General features: G+C 35.5%; 1 protein-coding gene across 1 annotated transcript in view; it reads right to left on the reverse strand.

The window, feature by feature from the left end:
• Positions 1-308: 308 nt before the first annotated feature.
• The window catches only part of LOC132740443 (uncharacterized), a 31,313-nt gene continuing 10,953 nt past the window's right edge, over positions 309-20,668 (reverse strand). Inside the window, exon 2 of the mRNA XM_060728347.1 lies at positions 309-1,989. Coding sequence (XP_060584330.1) covers positions 1,475-1,989 — 515 coding nt within the window. The 3' untranslated portion in view covers positions 309-1,474. The remainder of the gene's footprint in view (positions 1,990-20,668) is intronic.

Here is a 20,668-nt window from a genome sequence, read left to right on the forward strand (position 1 = left end):
AATGTGTTTACTGAGGACGAGTTTCAGCGAAAATCTCTATTGCGGATGTCAAAATCATAAAAATGGATGCAAATAAATAATAATATATACATACAATAACATGCAAAGTTTTTTTTTTTTTTTTTTTATGTTTTTTTTTTTTTTTTTTTTTTTTTTTTATACAATGGAAGCTCTGTAGAGTGGCCATTGGAAGAAGGAAAAGCAATAACCTTTTTCTAAATTAACAATTTTTAAGTTTTACTAACAAATTATACAAAGTGGATTAAGCCTATAATGTAAAAGCAACCAAATTTTTTTCTTCCAAAGGGTTTTTTTATTTTTTTTTTTTTTTTTTTTTTTTGTATTTTTTATATAAACATGTGCTAGAAGCAGATGCTAATAAGGAAAAAATCAAACAAGATAAACAGCTAAAAGGAGAGATGGGAGCAACAGACTATACTAAGTTGTTCATAGTGTTTAATCTTTTAGTTAAATAGCATCTGTTCTAGCGTCTTTGTCCTACTTTTCATACACGAGTGCGGTTAGACAAAATAGATGCGAAGGTTAACTCAAAAATTTCCAAATGTTTATAAGAAAAAAAAAAAATTTGTAATAGTTAGAATTGCTGATTAAGAAAGAATTCAATGATGAAAACAACTACAAGTAGGTAGCAGAGCAACATACTATAGCTATTCAAAGCATTTCATCATTTCTTAACAGCATCTCTCATTGAATGAAAAAGTAGGTCAAAGACAAAATTTGTTAATAACATAAGAAACAAAATGTATACATCTTAACTTAGGAAAGAAACTTAACTTGAAAATTATAAAAATAATTAATGAAAAACTCATCTGGTATGCAAAAAAAGAAAAATAGAGAATTTTGACTTACTAAAATTATTAAAAGATTTATGACTCACTGAAATTATTAACTTTACAATTACTAAAATTTAGCTTAAATCAACTTTAATTCTGCAATTTTGAAAAGGAAAAATCATTAACCAAAAAAAGTTTAAATTGTTTTAAAGACAGAAAAAGGCCATACAGTACAGACAAGCACATGGTGAAGACATCACAACAGTACATTGATCCTGATTGAGGTGAAACAGAAACATGACTGGTCAACACAGGTTACCATTCAAACATGCACAAACACTTATCATAACCAGACTGCTAACTCTCTAACCATCTTTCCATCAAGTAATAACAAGCATTTACTCATAAATGAGCAGAAACCCATGATGAGTCAGACAGTACTATTTCACTCTCAATCAAAGATACTGCACTGATGCTTTTGCCTTAACCATGTTCCTTTCCAGCCCAGACTACTAATTTTACATTATTATTAATAGCAAACTTTATTTAAAAAAGAAAAAGATTTTGATTTATGAGCAGAAAAAATATGCTTTACAAAAAAATCAATTACAATATATAAAATGATAATAATTATACATGCATAAACAAAGGTAAGAAATATAATACAAAACTGCCACGGTCTAGAACTTCGGACTAGTTAACAAATAAGTCTTGAGACGCGGATTGACCTGCATCACGCTAATGGGTTTACGGGTCCTTTGGGATTTACCTGATCCCGCAGGAATGGGACTGGGTCTACCTGTCCCCGACAGAGGACTAGTGGACACATAAGTCTTCAGACGCGGATTGACCTGCATCACGCTAATGGGTTTACGGGTCCTTTGGGATCTACTTGATCCCGCAGGAATGGGACTGGGTCTACCTGTTCCCGACAGAACACTGGGTGTAACCTCCTCTCCCAGGTTGGGCAGGTGCGGAGCCTCAACCTCAGTAATCAATGGCCATACCTCAGAAGGAACCTCTACCTGATCAGGATGGACAGCCTCAGGGAACAACTCACCTACAGGACAAATTGCGATAACCACTGGGCTATCTGCAATCACAGGTGCAGCTGTGATAACCTCCCTGTCTACCTCTACCATAACAGCCTCACCACTAGATAGTGGTCCTCGAAACTCCCCTTTAACCTCAGAATCTGCAAATAGAAAAATAAAAAACATAAGTCACTGGCAGCTGTTTGTTTAATATTGCTTTATAGGTATGAATAATTAACATTGTAAATTATCTTAAGACAGAAATTGAGGAAACTATCAAGCTAGCTTACAGAATGTAAAATCACTCAAATGCCAGCACTTGCTTCTCATTGAAAACAACAACAGCAATAACTAGAGAGCCAAAAAGGCCCTATATTGCTCACCTGATAAACATTAGCTGTACAAGAAAATTATAATGTTATGGTAAGCTAAACAGTATGTCTTTGAGTAAAATAAGAGAGCCTTGGGTTCTGGGTCGCTCACCTGAGGGGATATTTTTTTAAGAATTCCCTATATAACTTTATATAAAACTGAGGAGCCCCCTGGCAGGGCCCCTTTTGACCCTAGGGTCATTATTTGAACAATCATTGTAGAGGACCACTAGATGATGTTACATACATAATATCAATGCTGTAGGCCTTGTGGTTTTTGACACGAGTATTTTTAAAGACTTTTTTATAAATCAAGTTACCCCCATGACGGGCCCCTTTTGACCAAAGGGGCAGTATTTGAACAATCTTTGTAGAAGACTACTAGATCATGTTACAAACCAAATATCAAGGCTCTACACCTTCGGGTCTTTGACAAGGGAGATTTTTTAAGATTTTTTTGAAAAAAAAACAACCCAAAAAACATGGTTGTCATGGCTCAAGGAATTTAATTCTTTTCACAACGTTGGTAGAGCTTTATGCAAGGAACATGCCTGGCAAGTTTCATTAAATTTGGCCAAGTAATATTGGAGAAGTCATTTGATTGAAAAAAAAATTTAATGCACTGACGGTCGGACCTACGGACGACGGACAACACAGTGTCACAAAAGCTCACCTTGTCACATTGTGAGAGGTGAGCTAATAAAGTAGGTCAACAGATATCAAAGTGCAAATCCTCATCTGGATTAACAGTTGATACAGTCCAAAAGTTCAAATCTGCATAAAAAAACTGAATGCATTTCAGGGGCTTAGCCAGCTTTTTTCAACTTGTAGGCACATAAAAGGGGGTCTGGGGGCTTAGCCCCAGAAAGCCAAAAACAAGTTCAAATTAAAAAGAACAAAATGCACGTTCCAAAGTATGTTCAAGGAAAATTATCAAAACAATAATTTTAAACTATGAATTTGATAAGATGCATACTTTATTGAGGATGGTAAATCATGCGCACACACTTGATTTGACTATACGGCTTGAACTCACTACCTACTCCACTCTCGCCTGTTTTATTGTATTTTTGGGACTTTTGAAAATGTTAATTTCTTGACCAACTTGTAGGCTCATGCCTACATGGCCTAATAGTAGCTACGCCACTGCATTTCAAATTTCACTGCAATAGCTTTCAATGTAACATGATCCATGTTACTGTACATAGTTAATTGACACCTCTTCATAAAGAAGTTACCTGAAGGTTGTACTGATACATTTTACTTGGCGAGAGGAAATCTATTTTAAGGTAACTTTTTGTACTAAAACAGCTAGTGTAATAATTATACATTTTGGGTAAATAATTTTATTATTACATATTAATAACTCTTGTTTTCTTTATATCTTTTACTTTAAATGTTTTTAACCTTCATAATTTTCATGTTCTTTATTGCAAAAATTTTCGGTACTTCTCAAACTTGCCAAATTTATTTAAGCAACTTAGACTACTGATGCCCAAAAGCCTAAAAGCATAAAATTTGAATTTCTTAAATAGACCAACTGGGGCACTTCACACAGAAAGATATACAAAAGATAATTAAGAATTATTTACAGAAATAAACTGTAGATCATATTTCTTTGGTATTCTTTGCCCATTTTAAATGAAAAGCAATTTGCAACCCTTTTCAATTTGAGGTCATTTTTCACAATTTAGATAATTATTATGGAAAAGCAAAGTGAGCAAATAATCTGAAAATTTGCACACAAGCTTTTGGTCTAGAACTACCGGTACATTAAATGGAACATTAATCCCAAAAATATTGCTTCAATTCCTGTCATGTCAAAAACCTCAGTGGAGTCCCTTTAACTAAATGACAGTAAAACGAAGTCATCAAGTCAGCTTTTTGGTTACCATTTTGTAACAAGAACTGTCGGAGGACAGTATTGGCTCGACTATTCAAAAAGTTGTCACAAGGGTGTTTTATTGAGTATAATAATGCTAATTACCTATGAATACATAAAATTGACTGTAAAGATACAAAGGCTTGTTATTAAGATCACTGTAAATCACTGCTTTATTAATTATGAATGCATAAAAATGTCCCAAAAAAGGCACAAACTCTTCAGTAGTTACGGAGATAACAGCTTACAAGCAAAACTTTGCCATGAATTTCTAAGTTGAAAAGGGGAGAAAAATCAGCCTAAATGCAAGATAGAATTATGGATCTTGGTCAGTGACCTACAATTATGATTCTAAATGCATATGTGAAGTTTTAAATAAATATCTTTAATAGTTATTGAGATACAGTCGACTCTCGTTATCTCGAAGTCATCGGGACCGTCCAAAAAATATCGAGATAATGAAATGTCGAGATAAACATTTTATGGTTTGAATAAGGCAGACACTGATTTTTACAAAAGACATGTGCATACCTTATGTTAAATAAACTATAACATCCCCATGTCTTGTTTTCATAGGCCTAGTCAATATTTAACAAAGTAACATAAGCGGATGTTTACCAGCGGAAATACGGGTGTCTGAGATAAAAACACAAAGTGAGGTTTATTCAGTAATACACCAATATCTAAGTGAAAACATTGTTGTTTTCAGGGTGGTTGATCCGGATATCCTCCCGGGTTATTTATCGGGTATTCCTCGAGATTGTTTGACCGCTGATTGACTTGATGGTGATGTTGTGAAACGATAGCGTTTCAATACTTTCACTATTTCATTTACATTTAAAAACATAACGAATTGATACAATATTCGAATATTTATAAAGAACGTACAATTCACCCATTTTGGACATGAGTCAATCAACACGCTAAATAGATTAACTTTTATAAAAACAGCTAAACTTGTTACAAACATAATCATCATTATTACACGCCCTATTGAACAATTATCGTCTAGTTTGTGTTTTTCACACGTCTGAAGGGAACAGATGAAAGAAAACTATTAGTCGAGATAAACAAAGGATAATAGTGTGAAAATAACTGTTGGGGCTGAAATTTTTCATCGAGATACTGAAAATATCGGAATAAAAATATCGAGATAAACAAATATTTCCAATATAGATAAAGAAGGAAGAAAATCGGGACTTTCAAAGTTTCATCGAGATAACGAAATATCGAGAAAAGCGTTGTCGAGATAAAGATAGTTGACTGTATGTAAAACTTGCATGTAAACATTAACCAAGAGACTATGTAGAAAAGGGGAGATGAATCAGCCTAAATGTGAGTAGAGTTATGGAACTTGGTCAGTGACATACAATTATGACTCTCCAATTATGACCCTAAGTACATGTGTAAAGTTTCAAGTAAATATCTTTGAAGACCTTTAACCTTTAACCAAAATTTCTAAGTTTCAAAGGGGCAAATAATTCTGCAAATATTGCAGGCAGAGTTATGAAATTTTGCAAACTGATGTACATTGTTACTATAAAAAAGTATTGTAAATTTCAATTGAATATCTCAAGCAATAATTGAGATATTTGACTTTACAAAAAAACTTTAACTAAAATTTCTAAGTTATAAATTAAGGGGCATAATTCTGTAAATATTATAGGCAGAGTTATCCAACTTGTCAATCTGATGAACATTGTAACTATAAATAAGTATTGTAAGTTTCAATTGAATATCTCATGCAATAATTGAGATATTTGAATTTACAAAAAACTTTAACCAACGCAGACGCCGACACGGACGCTGATGCCGGGGCGACTACAATAGCTCTCATATTCTTCGAATAGTCGAGCTAAAAATGTATGAGCTTACTTAAGTTTCATCATATTCTGTGAGTGTTAAAACATAGACCATTCTTTAACAATGTAGTTTGATCAACTCTTACTTGATCTCCATATTTAAGGCCCTAAAAATAACCAGTGTCGATCCCTTTAATATGTTTTCATTTTTAGATTTTGCACAATTGCTTGCAATGAGAATTTTGGGAAAATGGAGTGATCAAGCAAATGATTAGAAAATTTGCTCTTAAGTTATTAATAAGTATAAAAAAAATGTATCATAAAGATATTCCTAGACCTGTCACATCAAAAAATCTCAGTGGTGTCCCTTTTATTGTAATAATTATTCCTCGGGACTGCTCAAGTAAGAATAATTGTATGGGGCATAAATGACAGCACTATTAGTTTGCTTCAATTATGACTAATGGATAACTTTTTTTCCTACATGGTCAATATAATAATATTCACATTGGCAATATCATATGACAGACCCCTAAAGCTGTTTTTGATAAAATAATTTATAGAACTTTAAAAACAGTTAAATTAAGTTGTTGACAAATTAAGTCCTTCATTCTGTGTATTCTGTTATCACTAAAATCACAATATAAACAGTAATTTTACAACTATTAATGATGTCATCAATGCTTGTATGTCTTACAACAATCTGAAAGTCAAAACAATATGAGGGATGATCCAAAATAAAAGACTTTTGCTGTAGCTTATACTATACACAGCTGTTTGAAATAAGTAAACCATACATTGAAATAAATCGGAACATTTAATTAATAACATTATGAATATTGAACAAACACTTATGACCCCCCCACCCCCCTCCCAGTATACATTATAGGCAGTGTACATGGATATCAAATTTATCTTTTGAACTTAAAATCAAAAGGGGTCATTTACCAGTACTAATTCTGAGATGCATCAACCCATCAAGTATGATGTCTAAGCTAAAAAGTTTTTGAACTATAGGTTGCACAGACCTTGGCTGACATATAGACCATTAGAAACGTTTGACTGTACTTCTGAATTATAAATGATTATCAATAACCATATTCAACCAACCTGTTTTTTAACTGTATTCTTAATTTCGTTTAATCACATGACCTCTGCATTTGAGGAGAGACATACTAGTGGTCCTAGTCTAAATTTGCTAGATGTGAGATGTGTATAACAAGCATTGCTTGTATTTAGCAAATCTAATGATAAACACATTTTATACATGATCTACAAAATTAATGTAAACACCAGCCCTCCATATAAGTCTTAATAACTGGAATTTTTCTAAACTATTATATTAAAAAATTGCTCCATCATACCAACACAAAAAACTTAACCTTTATATTCTTAATATGATAAATATGTTTATTAAATTTCATTTCAGTATGTGCAACCTTTGCAAAAAAATGAACAGAAACTGCAAATAATTGGAATTTTTCTAAGTCCAAGGGGCATAACACTGTCAAAAGTAGCTCCATCATACCCAAAACAGAACTTTACCTAAATATGTATATCAAATTTCATTTAAGTATGCATGTGCAATCTTTGCGAAGAAAATGAACGGAAACTGCAATTAATTGGAATTTTTCTAAGTACAAGGGGCAGTACCCTGTCAAAAGTAGTTCCATCGTACCCAAAACAAAACTTTACCTAAATATTCTTGGGATAAATCTGTATACTAAATTTCATTTAAGTACGTACAACCTCAGCGATGAAAATGAATTGAAACTGTTGGTGGATCAACAAACAGAAACAGAGCAATATGCCCTCCATTTTTCAAAGGGGAGCATAACAAGAGGGCCATGATGGCCCTGAGGTCGCTCACCTGTATATAGGCCCCCCCCCCACCACCGGGCCAATTTTTACCCAAGGGTTTTTATTTGTTTATTTAAACAGACTTGGTAAACACCCATAAGAAGATGTTTCATGCTAAACATCTAAGTTCTAGCTCATTGGGTTTTTTAAAAGAAGATTTTTAAAGTTTTTACTATACACATATAGTTAAAAACAATGACATCCCTGGGGCAGGGCCAGTTTTGACCCAAAGGCTTTTATTTGAACAAACTTTGTAGATATTTACTAAAAGATGTTTCATGCTTAATATCTAAACTCTAGCTATTTGGGTTTTTTCAAAGAAGATTTTTAAGTTTTTGCTATACACATATAAGGAAAATCAATGATCCCCCCCCCCGGCGGGACCATTTTTGACCCCAGGGCTTTTATTTGAACATACTTGGTAGACACCCATGTTTCATGCTAAATATCTTAGCTCATTGAGTTCTTTAAAAGAAGATTTTTAAAGTTTTTACTATATGCATATAGGGAAAATCAATGACCCCCTGGGGCCGGGCCAATTTTGACCCCAGGGCTTTTATTTGAACAAACTTGGTAGACACTCATTAGAAGATGTTTCATGCTAAATATCTAAGCTCTAGCTCTTTGGGTTCTTTAAAGAAGATTTTTTAACTTTTTACTATATGCATAAAGAGAAAATCAATGACCCCCCGGGGCGGGGCCAATTTTGACCCAAGGGCTTTTATTTGAACAAACTTGGTAGAAACTCACTAGAAGATGTTTCATGCCAAATATCTTAGCTCTAGCTCTTTGGGTTCTTTAAAAGAAGATTTTTTAAGTTTTTACTATATGCATATAGGGAAAATCAATGACCCCCTGGGGCGGGGCCAATTTTGACCCCAGGGCTTTTATTTGAACAAACTTGGTAGACACTCACTAGAAGATGTTTCATGCCAAATATCTAAGCTCTAGCTCTTAGGGTTGTTTAAAAGAAGATATTTAAAGATTTTTCTTTCGGTTGCCATGGCAACCAGAGTTCTGCATGGAATTAAATTCTTTGAACAATTTTTAAAGGTGACCACCAAAGGAACATTCCTGTGAAGTTTGGATGAAATTGGCTCAGTGGTTTATGAGGAGATGTCATTTAAAGCAAAAGTTTACGGACGGACGCCGGACGAAAAGCGATCACAAAAGCTCACCCTGTCACTTTGTGACAGATGAGCTAAAAATAAAGTATTTTGTAAACAAGAGCTTCACACAAGAAAGTAAGCTCAACTAATTAAATACTGGAAGCAGTAAAGGGTGACAAAACTATGAAAAAAACAAGAACCGGTTGAACCGGGTGTTGCTCCCCGAGAAGGTTTTGGACACAGGATGTTATGTCCCGGGTAAAATTCAAAATGTAAAAATGAACAAAGGGCAATGACTCCAAAATTAGACAAGGCTTTGTTATGGTTCTTTAAGCATTGCAGTTCTATCCAATGATATCTATCTACCTACAAAGTTTCATGTTGATATCTCTAATAGTTTTAGAGTTAATATGTCCCGGACATAATAGTCAAAAAGTAAAAAATAAAGGGCAATAACTTCAAAACAAGATATGTTTGTAAAACATGTATGCCCCCTATCAGCAGCCAATTAGTCATGTGATAAAGTTATTATGCATGACTTCTGACCCAATGATCAAACAATTAATAAGGGTTATCAAGTATCTACTGGTCATGACCTTAACCTTTGACCCCTTGACCCAAAACTCAATAGGGGTCATCTGCTGGTCACGACCAATCATCATACAAAGTTTGAAGTTCCTAGGCCTAAGCGTTTTTAGTTAATTGATCAGAAACCGTTTTTACCTACAAGGTCAATGTGACCTTGACCTTTGACCACTTGACCCCAAAATCAATAGGTCAGCTGCTGGTCATGACCAATCACCATACCAAGTTTGAAGTTCCTAGGCCTAAGGGTTCTTTAGTTATTGATTGGAAACCGTTTTAACATACAAGGTCAATGTGACCTTGACCTTTGACCCCAAAATCAATAGGGGTAATCTGCTGGTCATGACAAATCACCATGCCAAGTTTGAAGTTCCTAGGCCTAAGTGTTCTTAAGTTATTGATCAGAAACCGTTTTTACTTACAAGGTCAATGTGACGTTGACCTTTGACCCTTGACCCAAACCTCAATAGGGGTCATCTGCATGTCACAACCATCATCATACAAAGTTTGAAGTTCCTAGGCCTAAGCGTTTTTAGTTAATTGATTGGAAACCGTTTTTACCTACAAGGTCAATGTGACCTTGACCTTTGACCCCTTGACCCCAAAATCAAAAGGTCATCTGCTGGTCATGACCAATCACCATACCAAGTTTGAAGTTCCTAGGCCTAAGGGTTCTTTAGTTATTGATCGGAAACCGTTTTTACCTAAGAGGTCAATGTGACCTTGACCTTTGACCCCTTGAACCCAAAATCATTAGGGGTCATCTGCTGGTCATGACCAATCACCATACCAAGTTTGAAGTTCCTAGGCCTAAAAGTTCTTAAGTTATTGATCGGAAACCGTTTTTGCTTACAAGGTCAATGTGACCTTGACCTTTGACCCCTTGACCCCAAAATCAATAGGGGTCATCTACTGATCACGACCAATCACCATACCAAGTTTGAAGTTCCTAGGCCTTAAGGTTCTTAAGTTATTGATCGGAAACCGTTTTAGCTTACAAGGTCAATGTGACCTTGACCTTTGACCCTTGACCCCAAAATCAATAGGGGTCATCTACTGATCACGACCAATCACCATACCAAGTTTGAAGTTCCTAGGCCTTAAGGTTCTTTAGTTATTGATCGGAAACCGTTTTAGCTTACAAGGTCAATGTGACCTTGACCTTTGACCCCTTGACCCCAAAATCAATAGGGGTCATCTACTGATCACGACCAATCACCATACCAAGTTTGAAGTTCCTAGGCCTTAAGGTTCTTTAGTTACTGATCGGAAACCGTTTTTTGCTCACAAGGTCAATGTGACCTTGACCTTTGACCCCTTGACCCCAAAATCAATAGGGGTCATCTACTGATCACGACCAATCACCATACCAAGTTTGAAGTTCCTAGGCCTTAAGGTTCTTTAGTTACTGATCGGAAACCGTTTTTGCTCACAAGGTCAATGTGACCTTGACCTTTGACCCCTTGACCCCAAAATCAATAGGGGTCATCTACTGATCACGACCAATCACCATACCAAGTTTGAAGTTCCTAGGCCTTAAGGTTCTTTAGTTACTGATCGGAAACCGTTTTTGCTCACAAGGTCAATGTGACCTTGACCTTTGACCCTTGACCCCAAAATCAATAGGGGTCATCTACTGATCACGACCAATCACCATACCAAGTTTGAAGTTCCTAGGCCTTAAGGTTCTTTAGTTACTGATCGGAAACCGTTTTTCCTCACAAGGTCTATGTGACCTTGACCTTTGACCCCTTGACCCCAAAATCAATAGGGGTCATCTACTGATCAGGACCAATCACCATACCAAGTTTGAAGTTCCTAGGCCTTAAGGTTCTTTAGTTACTGATCGGAAACCGTTTTTCCTCACAAGGTCTATGTGACCTTGACCTTTGACCCCTTGACCCCAAAATCAATAGGGGTCATCTACTGATCACGACCAATCACCATACCAAGTTTGAAGTTCCTAGGCCTTAAGGTTCTTTAGTTATTGATCGGAAACCGTTTTTGCTCACAAGGTCAATGTGACCTTGACCTTTGACCCCTTGACCCCAAAATCAATAGGGGTCATCTACTGATCACGACCAATCACCATACCAAGTTTGAAGTTCCTAGGCCTTAAGGTTCTTAAGTTACTGATCGGAAACCGTTTTTGCTCACAAGGTCAATGTGACCTTGACCTTTGACCCCTTGACCCCAAAATCAATAGGGGTCATCTACTGATCATGACCAATCACCATACCAAGTTTGAAGTTCCTAGGCCTTAAGGTTCTTTAGTTATTGATCGGAAACCGTTTTTGCTCACAAGGTCAATGTGACCTTGACCTTTGACCCCTTGACCCCAAAATCAATAGGGGTCATCTACTGATCATGACCAATCACCATACCAAGTTTGAAGTTCCTAGGCCTTAAGGTTCTTTAGTTATTGATCGGAAACCGTTTTTGCTTACAAGGTCAATGTGACCTTGACCTTTGACCCCTTGACCCCAAAATCAATAGGGGTCATCTACTGATCATGACCAATCACCATACCAAGTTTGAAGTTCCTAGGCCTTAAGGTTCTTTAGTTATTGATCGGAAACCGTTTTTGCTTACAAGGTCAATGTGACCTTGACCTTTGACCCCTTGACCCCAAAATCAATAGGGGTCATCTACTGATCATGACCAATCACCATACCAAGTTTGAAGTTCCTAGGCCTTAAGGTTCTTTAGTTATTGATCGGAAACCGTTTTTGCTTACAAGGTCAATGTGACCTTGACCTTTGACCCCTTGACCCAAAATCAATAGGGGTCATCTACTGATCATGACCAATCACCATACCAAGTTTGAAGTTCCTAGGCCTTAAGGTTCTTTAGTTATTGATCGGAAACCGTTTTTGCTTACAAGGTCAATGTGACCTTGACCTTTGACCCCTTGACCCCAAAATCAATAGGGGTCATCTACTTAAGGTTCTTTAGTTATTGATCGGAAACCGTTTTAGCTTACAAGGTCAATGTGACCTTGACCTTTGACCCCTTGACCCCAAAATCAATAGGGGTCATCTACTGGTCATGACCAATCACCATACCAAGTTTGAAGTTCCTAGGCCTAAGGGTTCTTTAGTTATCAGTCGGAAACCATTTGGTCTACGGACCGACGGACCGACGGACCGACAAGTGCAAAGCAATATACCCCCTTTTCTTCGAAATGGGGGCATAATAAGGCAGAGTTATGATTCTGTAGCGCTGCACTTCTACCCAATGAGACATATCTAAGTACAAAGTTTCATGTGGATATCTCTTATAATTTAAGAGTAATGTCCCAGACAAAGTTCAAAGTGTCAAAATGAACAAAGGGCAATAACTCCAAAAAATAAGCAAGACAGAGTTACGGTTCTTGTGCACTGCAAACCTATTTAATGAGATATATCTACCTACAAAGTTTCATGTTGATACCTCTTATAGTTTTAGAGTTATGTCCAGGACAAAGTTCAAAGTGTTGAAATAAACAAAGGGGAATAATTCAAAAATTAGGCAAGGCAGAGGTATGGTTCTTGTGCACGGCACACCTACTCAATGAGATCTATCTACCTACAAAGTTTCAAGTTGATACCTCTTATAGTTTTAGAGTTATGTCCCGGACAAAGTTCAGTTGTAAAATAAACAAAGGGGGATAATTCAAAAATAAGGCAAGGCAGAGTTACGGTTCTTGTAGATGCACACCTACTCAATGAGATCTATCTACCTACAAAGTTTCATGTTGATACCTCTTGTTGTTTCAAAGTTATGTCCTGGACAAGAAAAGCTGATGGACGGAAAGACGGACGGACAAGGCGGCCACTATATGCTCCCCCAAAATTTTTCGGGGAGCATAATAAATTGGTCAAAGACAGAAAAGGCCGGGTTGCATTTGTATACCAAATATCTTGATGCTGTGATGTTATGAAAAAAATTTACCACTGACCATTAAAGTCAATAAACAGGTAGTGGATGAGCGACAGACCTGAAATCAAATCCTACAACATGGGACAATGTGTCAAGTTGTATGCCAAATATCAAGAGGCTGTGATAAGTAGTTGCTGAGAAAACTGTTACAAAAATTTCCTACCATTGACCATTATTAATGTCAAAAATTTAACTAAGTAAATGATAAAAAGGAAATGAATGAGCGACAAACCTGAAATCAAATGCAACAGTATGGGACCACATGTCAATGCTGTATGCCAAATATCAAGGGGCTGTGATAAGTAGTTGCTGAGAAAACTGTTACAAAAATTTCCTACCATTGACCATTATTAATGTCAAAAATTTAACTAAGTTAGCAAACAGGAAGTGGATAGCAGAGCAACAGACCTAAAATCAAATACAAAGGTATGGGACCACTTGTCAATGCTGTATGCCAAATATCAAGAGGCTGTGATCAGTAGTTGCTGAGAAAACTGTTACAAAATGTTTTTTCACCGCTCGTCTGCCTGCCTGCCGTCCGGCATTCACCATACTATAGTATAACCCGGGTTTGCACCTGTGCAAACCAGCCAAAAATGGGTCAAAGACCGAAATGGCAGTGTTACATTGGTATACCAAATATATCATGAGGCCGTGATTTCTACCATTCACCATTAATGTTGAAAAGTTAACTAAGTCGGTTAACAAGAAGTGGATGAACACAGACCTGAAGTCAAGTACCGGCACAATGTGGGACCACATGTTAATACTGTATACCAAATATCAAGAGGCTGTGATAAATAGTTGCTGAAAAAACTGTTACGAAAATTTCCTAACATTGACAATTAAGGTTGAAATTTAACTAAGTCGGTAAACAGGAAGTGGATTGGTGAAAAAAACTGTTACGAAAATTTTCTACCATTGACAATTAAGGTTGAAAATTAAACCAAGTCGGTAAACAGGAAGTGGATGAGGGACAGACCTGTAGTTATGGAGATACCAGCTTGCATGCAAAAACTTAACCAAGAATTTCTAAGTCGAAAAAGGGGCATAATTATGCAAAAAAGCAAATCAGAGTTATGGGACTTAATTGTGCCAATCATGTTATATAATCACAGCGAACAAGTGTGTGAAGTTTCAATCCATTCCCTTAAGTAGTTATGGAGATACCAGCTTGCACTCAAAAACTTAAACAGAATTTCTAAGTTGAAAAAGTGGCATAATTATGCAAAAAAGCAAATCAGAGTTATGGGACTTATGCCAATCATGTTAGATAATCACAGAGAACAAGCGTGTGAAGTTTCAATCCATTCCCTTTAGTAGTTATGGAGATACCAGCACGCAAAAACTTAATCACAGGGACGCCGACAAATGGGTGACTGCATTAGCTCGATTTTTCTGCGAATAGTCGAGCTAAAAATAGGAAAATTCTAAGTTTAAAGTGTATAAAGCTGTATATCTGATGCAAAAATTAAATTTTGAATTTTAAAAAAGTATATTTCCAAAATGCTTGCATGAAATAAATCTGGTAATTTATCTGTGGTAATTTATCGGTAATTTATTGCCTTACTTTAAGCAAATGGCGCATGCAAAAAATCATTGCTAGTTAAAATAGCAAAATAAATTTTGCTCCAGAACATTTTATTCTGTTTACGTACATCACTCATGTGTTTAAATAACAGAGACATTCTATTTTACAACTTTTTCAATCAACCATGTAATAATGGAACCAACATCATTTAACTGTTGATAAATTTTATAAAAAAAGATAATTTGGAAAATATTGATGCTAGAGTTAGTTAATGACCCCCCGTATCAGGCTGTTGTTTTGTTAATAATTTACCTAATACTTTGCAATCAAACTATAATTACATTGCAACACCATACATGTATACCGTAATAACATTTTTTAAAATGATTCCTATAGACATTTGATTTCTTAACATCTTTACCATTTGTTGAGCGCTAAGCGACGTTCAGTAACCAAATAGTAGCGGGCGGCATTAAAGGAAATACCCTATGACATGGGTGTAACAGTTAAAAATGTTGACTGGGCAACTGAGTTCACTTCATCATTGTGCATGCACAGGATATCAACCGTTCAATTAAACAGTTGTAAATAAGGAATTTGTATTTTATTTATAGAAGGCACTAGGTGGAGTTAATATGAAACTTAAGAGTTAATATGAAACTTAAGCTTAAAGATTTAAGTACAGTCCAACCCCGTTTATTCGAAGTGCCTGGGACTGAATATTTACTTCGAATAATCGGTGGGTTCGAATAATCGAAATCGTAATATTGTGATAGACGAAAACTACTCCACTTTGACCAATCATAGCAAAACTACCGTTTACAACAAACTTACTTCCTGTAATCAATTGAGAAAAATAAATATTAAAGAAAAGATGCGTAACAATTATTGTATTGACATTGAAGACATAAATACTTGCATTTTATTCTACATTATGTATCGTTTTGTTTCGCGCAAAGCCTTGATAATGGCCGTGTTGTTACTACGGTATTTACAGCTAAACTCTGGTATTTTCGATTAGGATAAAGGCTCTAATGTAGCGTTAAAATTAATGTAAAAAATGATTTGGATGTTTTGACAAATTCACATTTTTTCGGTATGTATGAAAATTATTGCTGTCATCTTCAAGCAATAACAGTAACAAAATCGGACACGGTGCATAGCTTTTCAATTTCGGTAATTAAAGTTGATTAAAAAACACACAAAGAGTTAATATCATGATTATCTAAATACACGCATGACTGTTGATATTTTTCACAAGTCGACCGGTCAGCGAGTGGATCTGCGCCAATTAGTCTGGCTTCGAATAATAATTAAGGCTGGCTTCGAAAAATAGGTATGAAATTCTTTCATAATTGTATAATTGGGACCGAAATTTTACTTCGAAAAATGGGAGGTATTTCGGATAATGCATTTCGAATAATACGCTCGTATTTATATTGATTTATATAGAGATAAAAACGGGACCGCTGATCTACTTCGGATAATGCCGGGTATTCGAATAAAGGGTTGTCGAATAACCGGGGTCGGACTGTACATCCTTTGAAAAATAAAAGTTAGAGCAAAAAATAAATTTTATGAAAAAAAAAATCCAAGTTAATTCTAGAAATATTCATGCTAATGTTATGAATATAATATTATGTCACACATGATTACTGGGTGATAATAAGTAACAAATATTTGAAGTTTGAAGTAGATACCTTAAGAAACAAAGAAGTTATAGTAAACAAGAGCTCGCTCAACATTTCTTAGTGCTTAACAATAAAAGAGCCTTGATAATGTAAAATTTACAAAGTTCAATAAGGGCCAAAAAAATTTTCAAATCCATGTTACAGTTATAGGCCTTGGAGAGAGTCCTATTATGCTCTCAAAGAAGTGTATAAAATTTCTATCCATTTCAAAGGCAGACTGATGTCAATGGAATATGAAAATAAATTCTATGTCAAAAAAGAGCATTATTCTGTCAAAATGCTTGATAGAGTTACCTCTTCCTGTGTACCGGTTGCGGGCATGATGGTGAACAAGTGTGTAATGTTTCAAAGCTATATTTTAATGGACTTTGAAAATATTTGAGGCGGTATGCAAACATTGACGTAAATTTTAAGTCGAAAAAGGAGCATAATTCTGTCAAAATGCTTGATAAGAGTTTCCACCATCTGTCTACAGGTTGGGGGCATGATAGTGAACAAGTGTGCAAAGTTTCAAAGCCGTTTGTCAATGGACTTTGAAAATATTTGAGGTTACTAGTATGCAAACTTTGATGTAAATTCAAGGTGAAAAAGGGGGCATAATTATGTCAAAATGCTTGAGAGAGTTACCACTCTGTCTACATGTTGGGGACATAATGGTGTACTATTGTGCAAAGTTTCGATGCCATTTGTCAAAGGACTTTGAAAATATTTGAGGTGACATGCAAACTTTTATACAAATTCTAAGTTGAAAAAGGGGCGTAATTCTGTCAAAATGCTTGATATTGGAGTTACCTCCATATGTCTACAGGTTGAGGGTTTGAGGGTGAAAAAGTGTGCAAACTTAAAATAACAATTTTAAATGTAAATGCTAAGTTCAAGGGGGGATAATTCTGAAAACAATGTGTGCTAGAGATATAAATCTTGTCACATGGTGGTGACGATAAGGGACATACATGTATATTTAAAGTTTGAAGTAGATACCTTAAAGTTCCATGTTTTTAATTAATGTACTATAAAATAACAAAAAAAAATTTTGTCCAAGGTATTTAGAAATGATTTGGTTTTATTGGAACCATAATAAAAATTTACGAGAAAAGCAATTTGTGGAATATCTTAACTTTGACTTTTAAAAGAACTCATACATCAGTTTCCCAAAAACCCAGCCTATTAATAGCTTTTTCTATAATTACAGGTAGATGCACACACAAATGTTTATTTACATTAAAAATAGTTTGCAATGTTAATTGTATTCACCCTGTGTGGTGCCTTTCTCATGATTTACTGTATCCTTATACTGCTAACAAGAACACAAGTCACATTTTCCATGCATTTTTTGCTAAATCTCAAATAAACAAATTCATACTTGCACTTTAGGCAGACAATATTTTTAGATTTTACCAAAAAAACCATTTCTGCTAATATTAATATAAACTGATTTTCACTCTATTTGTACATCAAAGTATGACTGCAAATACAAATATATTTTAGTTTCTAAATCAAATTTTGGAAATAAACTTCATTTCTTTTGAGTTCTTTATACATGTAGTTAATTTGTATCATAATAAAGTAGAAAATTATGTTTATACAACAGATCAAAATGATGAATATATATTATATAACTAATGTTTTAACTTTTCTATATTAATGTTTTAACTTTTCTATATTAACAAGATATGTTTGTAAAACACGTATGCCCCCTATCGGCAGCCAATTTGTCATGTGATCAGGTTATTATGCATGACTTCTGACCCAGTGAACAAGCAATTAATAAGGGTTATCTTGTATCTACTGGTCATGACTAGTCACAAGGTAATAATTATTGTGACCCCATAGGTTGTGTGCAGCAATTAAAGTTATTAAAAATCTTACCAAATAATATATACATAAATTTTATGAATCACATAGGCCTCATTAATAACAGCCAAGTTGTTATATTACATAAGATCTTCAAATGTGTATACCAAAAGCACATAAAAATATCAACCAAGGCAACTTGAGTTGATGAGTTATTGGTCAGAAATGGTCATTAAGTACAAGGTCACTATGACATTGACTCCTTGACCCCAAAATCAATAGGGGTCATCTACTGGTCATGACCAATCATCATACCAAGTTTGAAGTTCCTAGGCCTAAGGGTTCTTTAGTTATTGATCGGAAACCATTTTTACCTACAAGGTCAATGTGACCTTGACCTTTGACCCCAAAATCAATAGGGGTCATATGCTGGTCATGACCAATCATCATACCAAGTTTGAAATTCCTACGCCTAAGCGTTCTTTAGTTATTGATCAGAAACCGTTTTTACCTACAAGGTCAATGTGACCTTGACCTTTGACCCCTTGACCCCAATATCAATAGGGGTCATCTGCTGGTCATGACCAATCATCTTACCAAGTTTGAAGTTCCTAGGCCTAAGCATTCTTTAATTATTGATCGGAAACCGTTTTTACCTACAAGGTCAATGTGACCTTGACCTTTGACCCCTTGACCCCAAAATCAATAGGGGTCATCTGCTGGTCATGACCAATCACCATACCAAGTTTGAAGTTCCTAGGCCTCAGGGTTCTTTAGTTATTGATCGGAAACTGTTTTTACTTACAAGATCAATGTGACCTTGACCTTTGACCCCTTGACCCCAAAATCAATAGGGGTCATCTGCTGGTCATGACCAATCACCATATCAAGTTTGAAGATCCTAGGCCTAAGCGTTCATAAGTTATTGATCGGAAACCGTTTTAACATACAAGGTCAATGTGACCTTGACCTTTGACCCTTTGACCTCAAAATCAATAGGGGTCATCTACTGGTCATGACCAATCACCATACCAAGTTTGAAGTTCCTAGGCCTAAGGGTTCTTTAGTTATCACTCGGAAACCATTTGGTCTACGGACCGACGGACCGGACGGACCAACGGACGGGACGGACCGACAAGTGCAAAGCAATATACCCCCTCTTCTTCGAAGTGGGGGCATAATTATTTAAAGTAAATTTGTTGGAGGTGGAAAAGTTCAAAGTTCTTTGGAAACAGTTTCGAGGGACAGCCTGAAAGATGGACTGGCAGAGGAATAAACTTTATAAGTTCATACTTGGTTGTAAAGATGTTGGTGTCAAATCAACAATATGTATATGAAACAAAGTAATTATGATTATCATTGCTTACATAATCCATGGTCTATTTTAGTCATTTTGTTGGAACAAACAATATGAGCCGCATCACGACAAAACCAACATAATGGGTTTGCGACCAGCATGAATCCAGACCAGCCTGCACATCCATGCTGTTCGCTATGACAGTTTCTCTACTTATTATAGGGTTGGTAAGCGAACAGTATGGATCCTGATCAGACTGTGCGGATGCGCAGGCTGGTCTGGATCCATGCTGGTCGCAAACCCATTATGTTGGTTTTGTCATGGCACGGCTCATTATGTATATTTACATAAAAGACACTATAAAAGAATGCTTTGATATTAATCTGATGAAAGAAAAACATTTCTGAAAAAAAATTGAACATTAATTTAACAGTGAGTATCATTTATAATATGATGTACATAAATCAAATAAAAATTTTATTTTTCAAAAAAAAATATGCTGAAAGCAACACCTAAAATTGACCTTGTCCACTTATTTCATTCAATAACCCAATAATAATAGCTTTTCACACCTTGTAAAATCAAGTGCCATGTGAAAGAGCATTCAAGCAGCTAGATCATAGGAACAAATTTAAGATCTAGAATGAGTCGGAACAGGGCAACTCTATATGCCCCAGCCATTATATGGCAGGGGCATAAAAAGTACAGTTATCTATTGTTCCTCAAGCCACACTAGTATCCAAAGTTTATTCAAACTGACAGATGGAGGGTATATTTAAAGTACCCAGGTAGGTGACAAAATATGTTTTATTGGGTCTGCACAAAAACTTTAAGTCCCAAAGCTACACCCTTCAAACACAATGCAGTTGACAAAACTTTCCAAGTGCACTTGAAAAATTACACTTTTTTCTGAAAAAAAAAATACCTACAGAAAAATTTGATGTCAAGTTTCAATGAAACATATTCTAATTTTACTATGTTACTTTCCATCAGCTAA

This window comes from Ruditapes philippinarum, unplaced genomic scaffold (genome assembly GCF_026571515.1).
Source record: "Ruditapes philippinarum isolate M1 unplaced genomic scaffold, ASM2657151v2 ctg5258_1_1_1_1, whole genome shotgun sequence".
Lineage (NCBI taxonomy): Eukaryota > Metazoa > Mollusca > Bivalvia > Venerida > Veneridae > Ruditapes > Ruditapes philippinarum.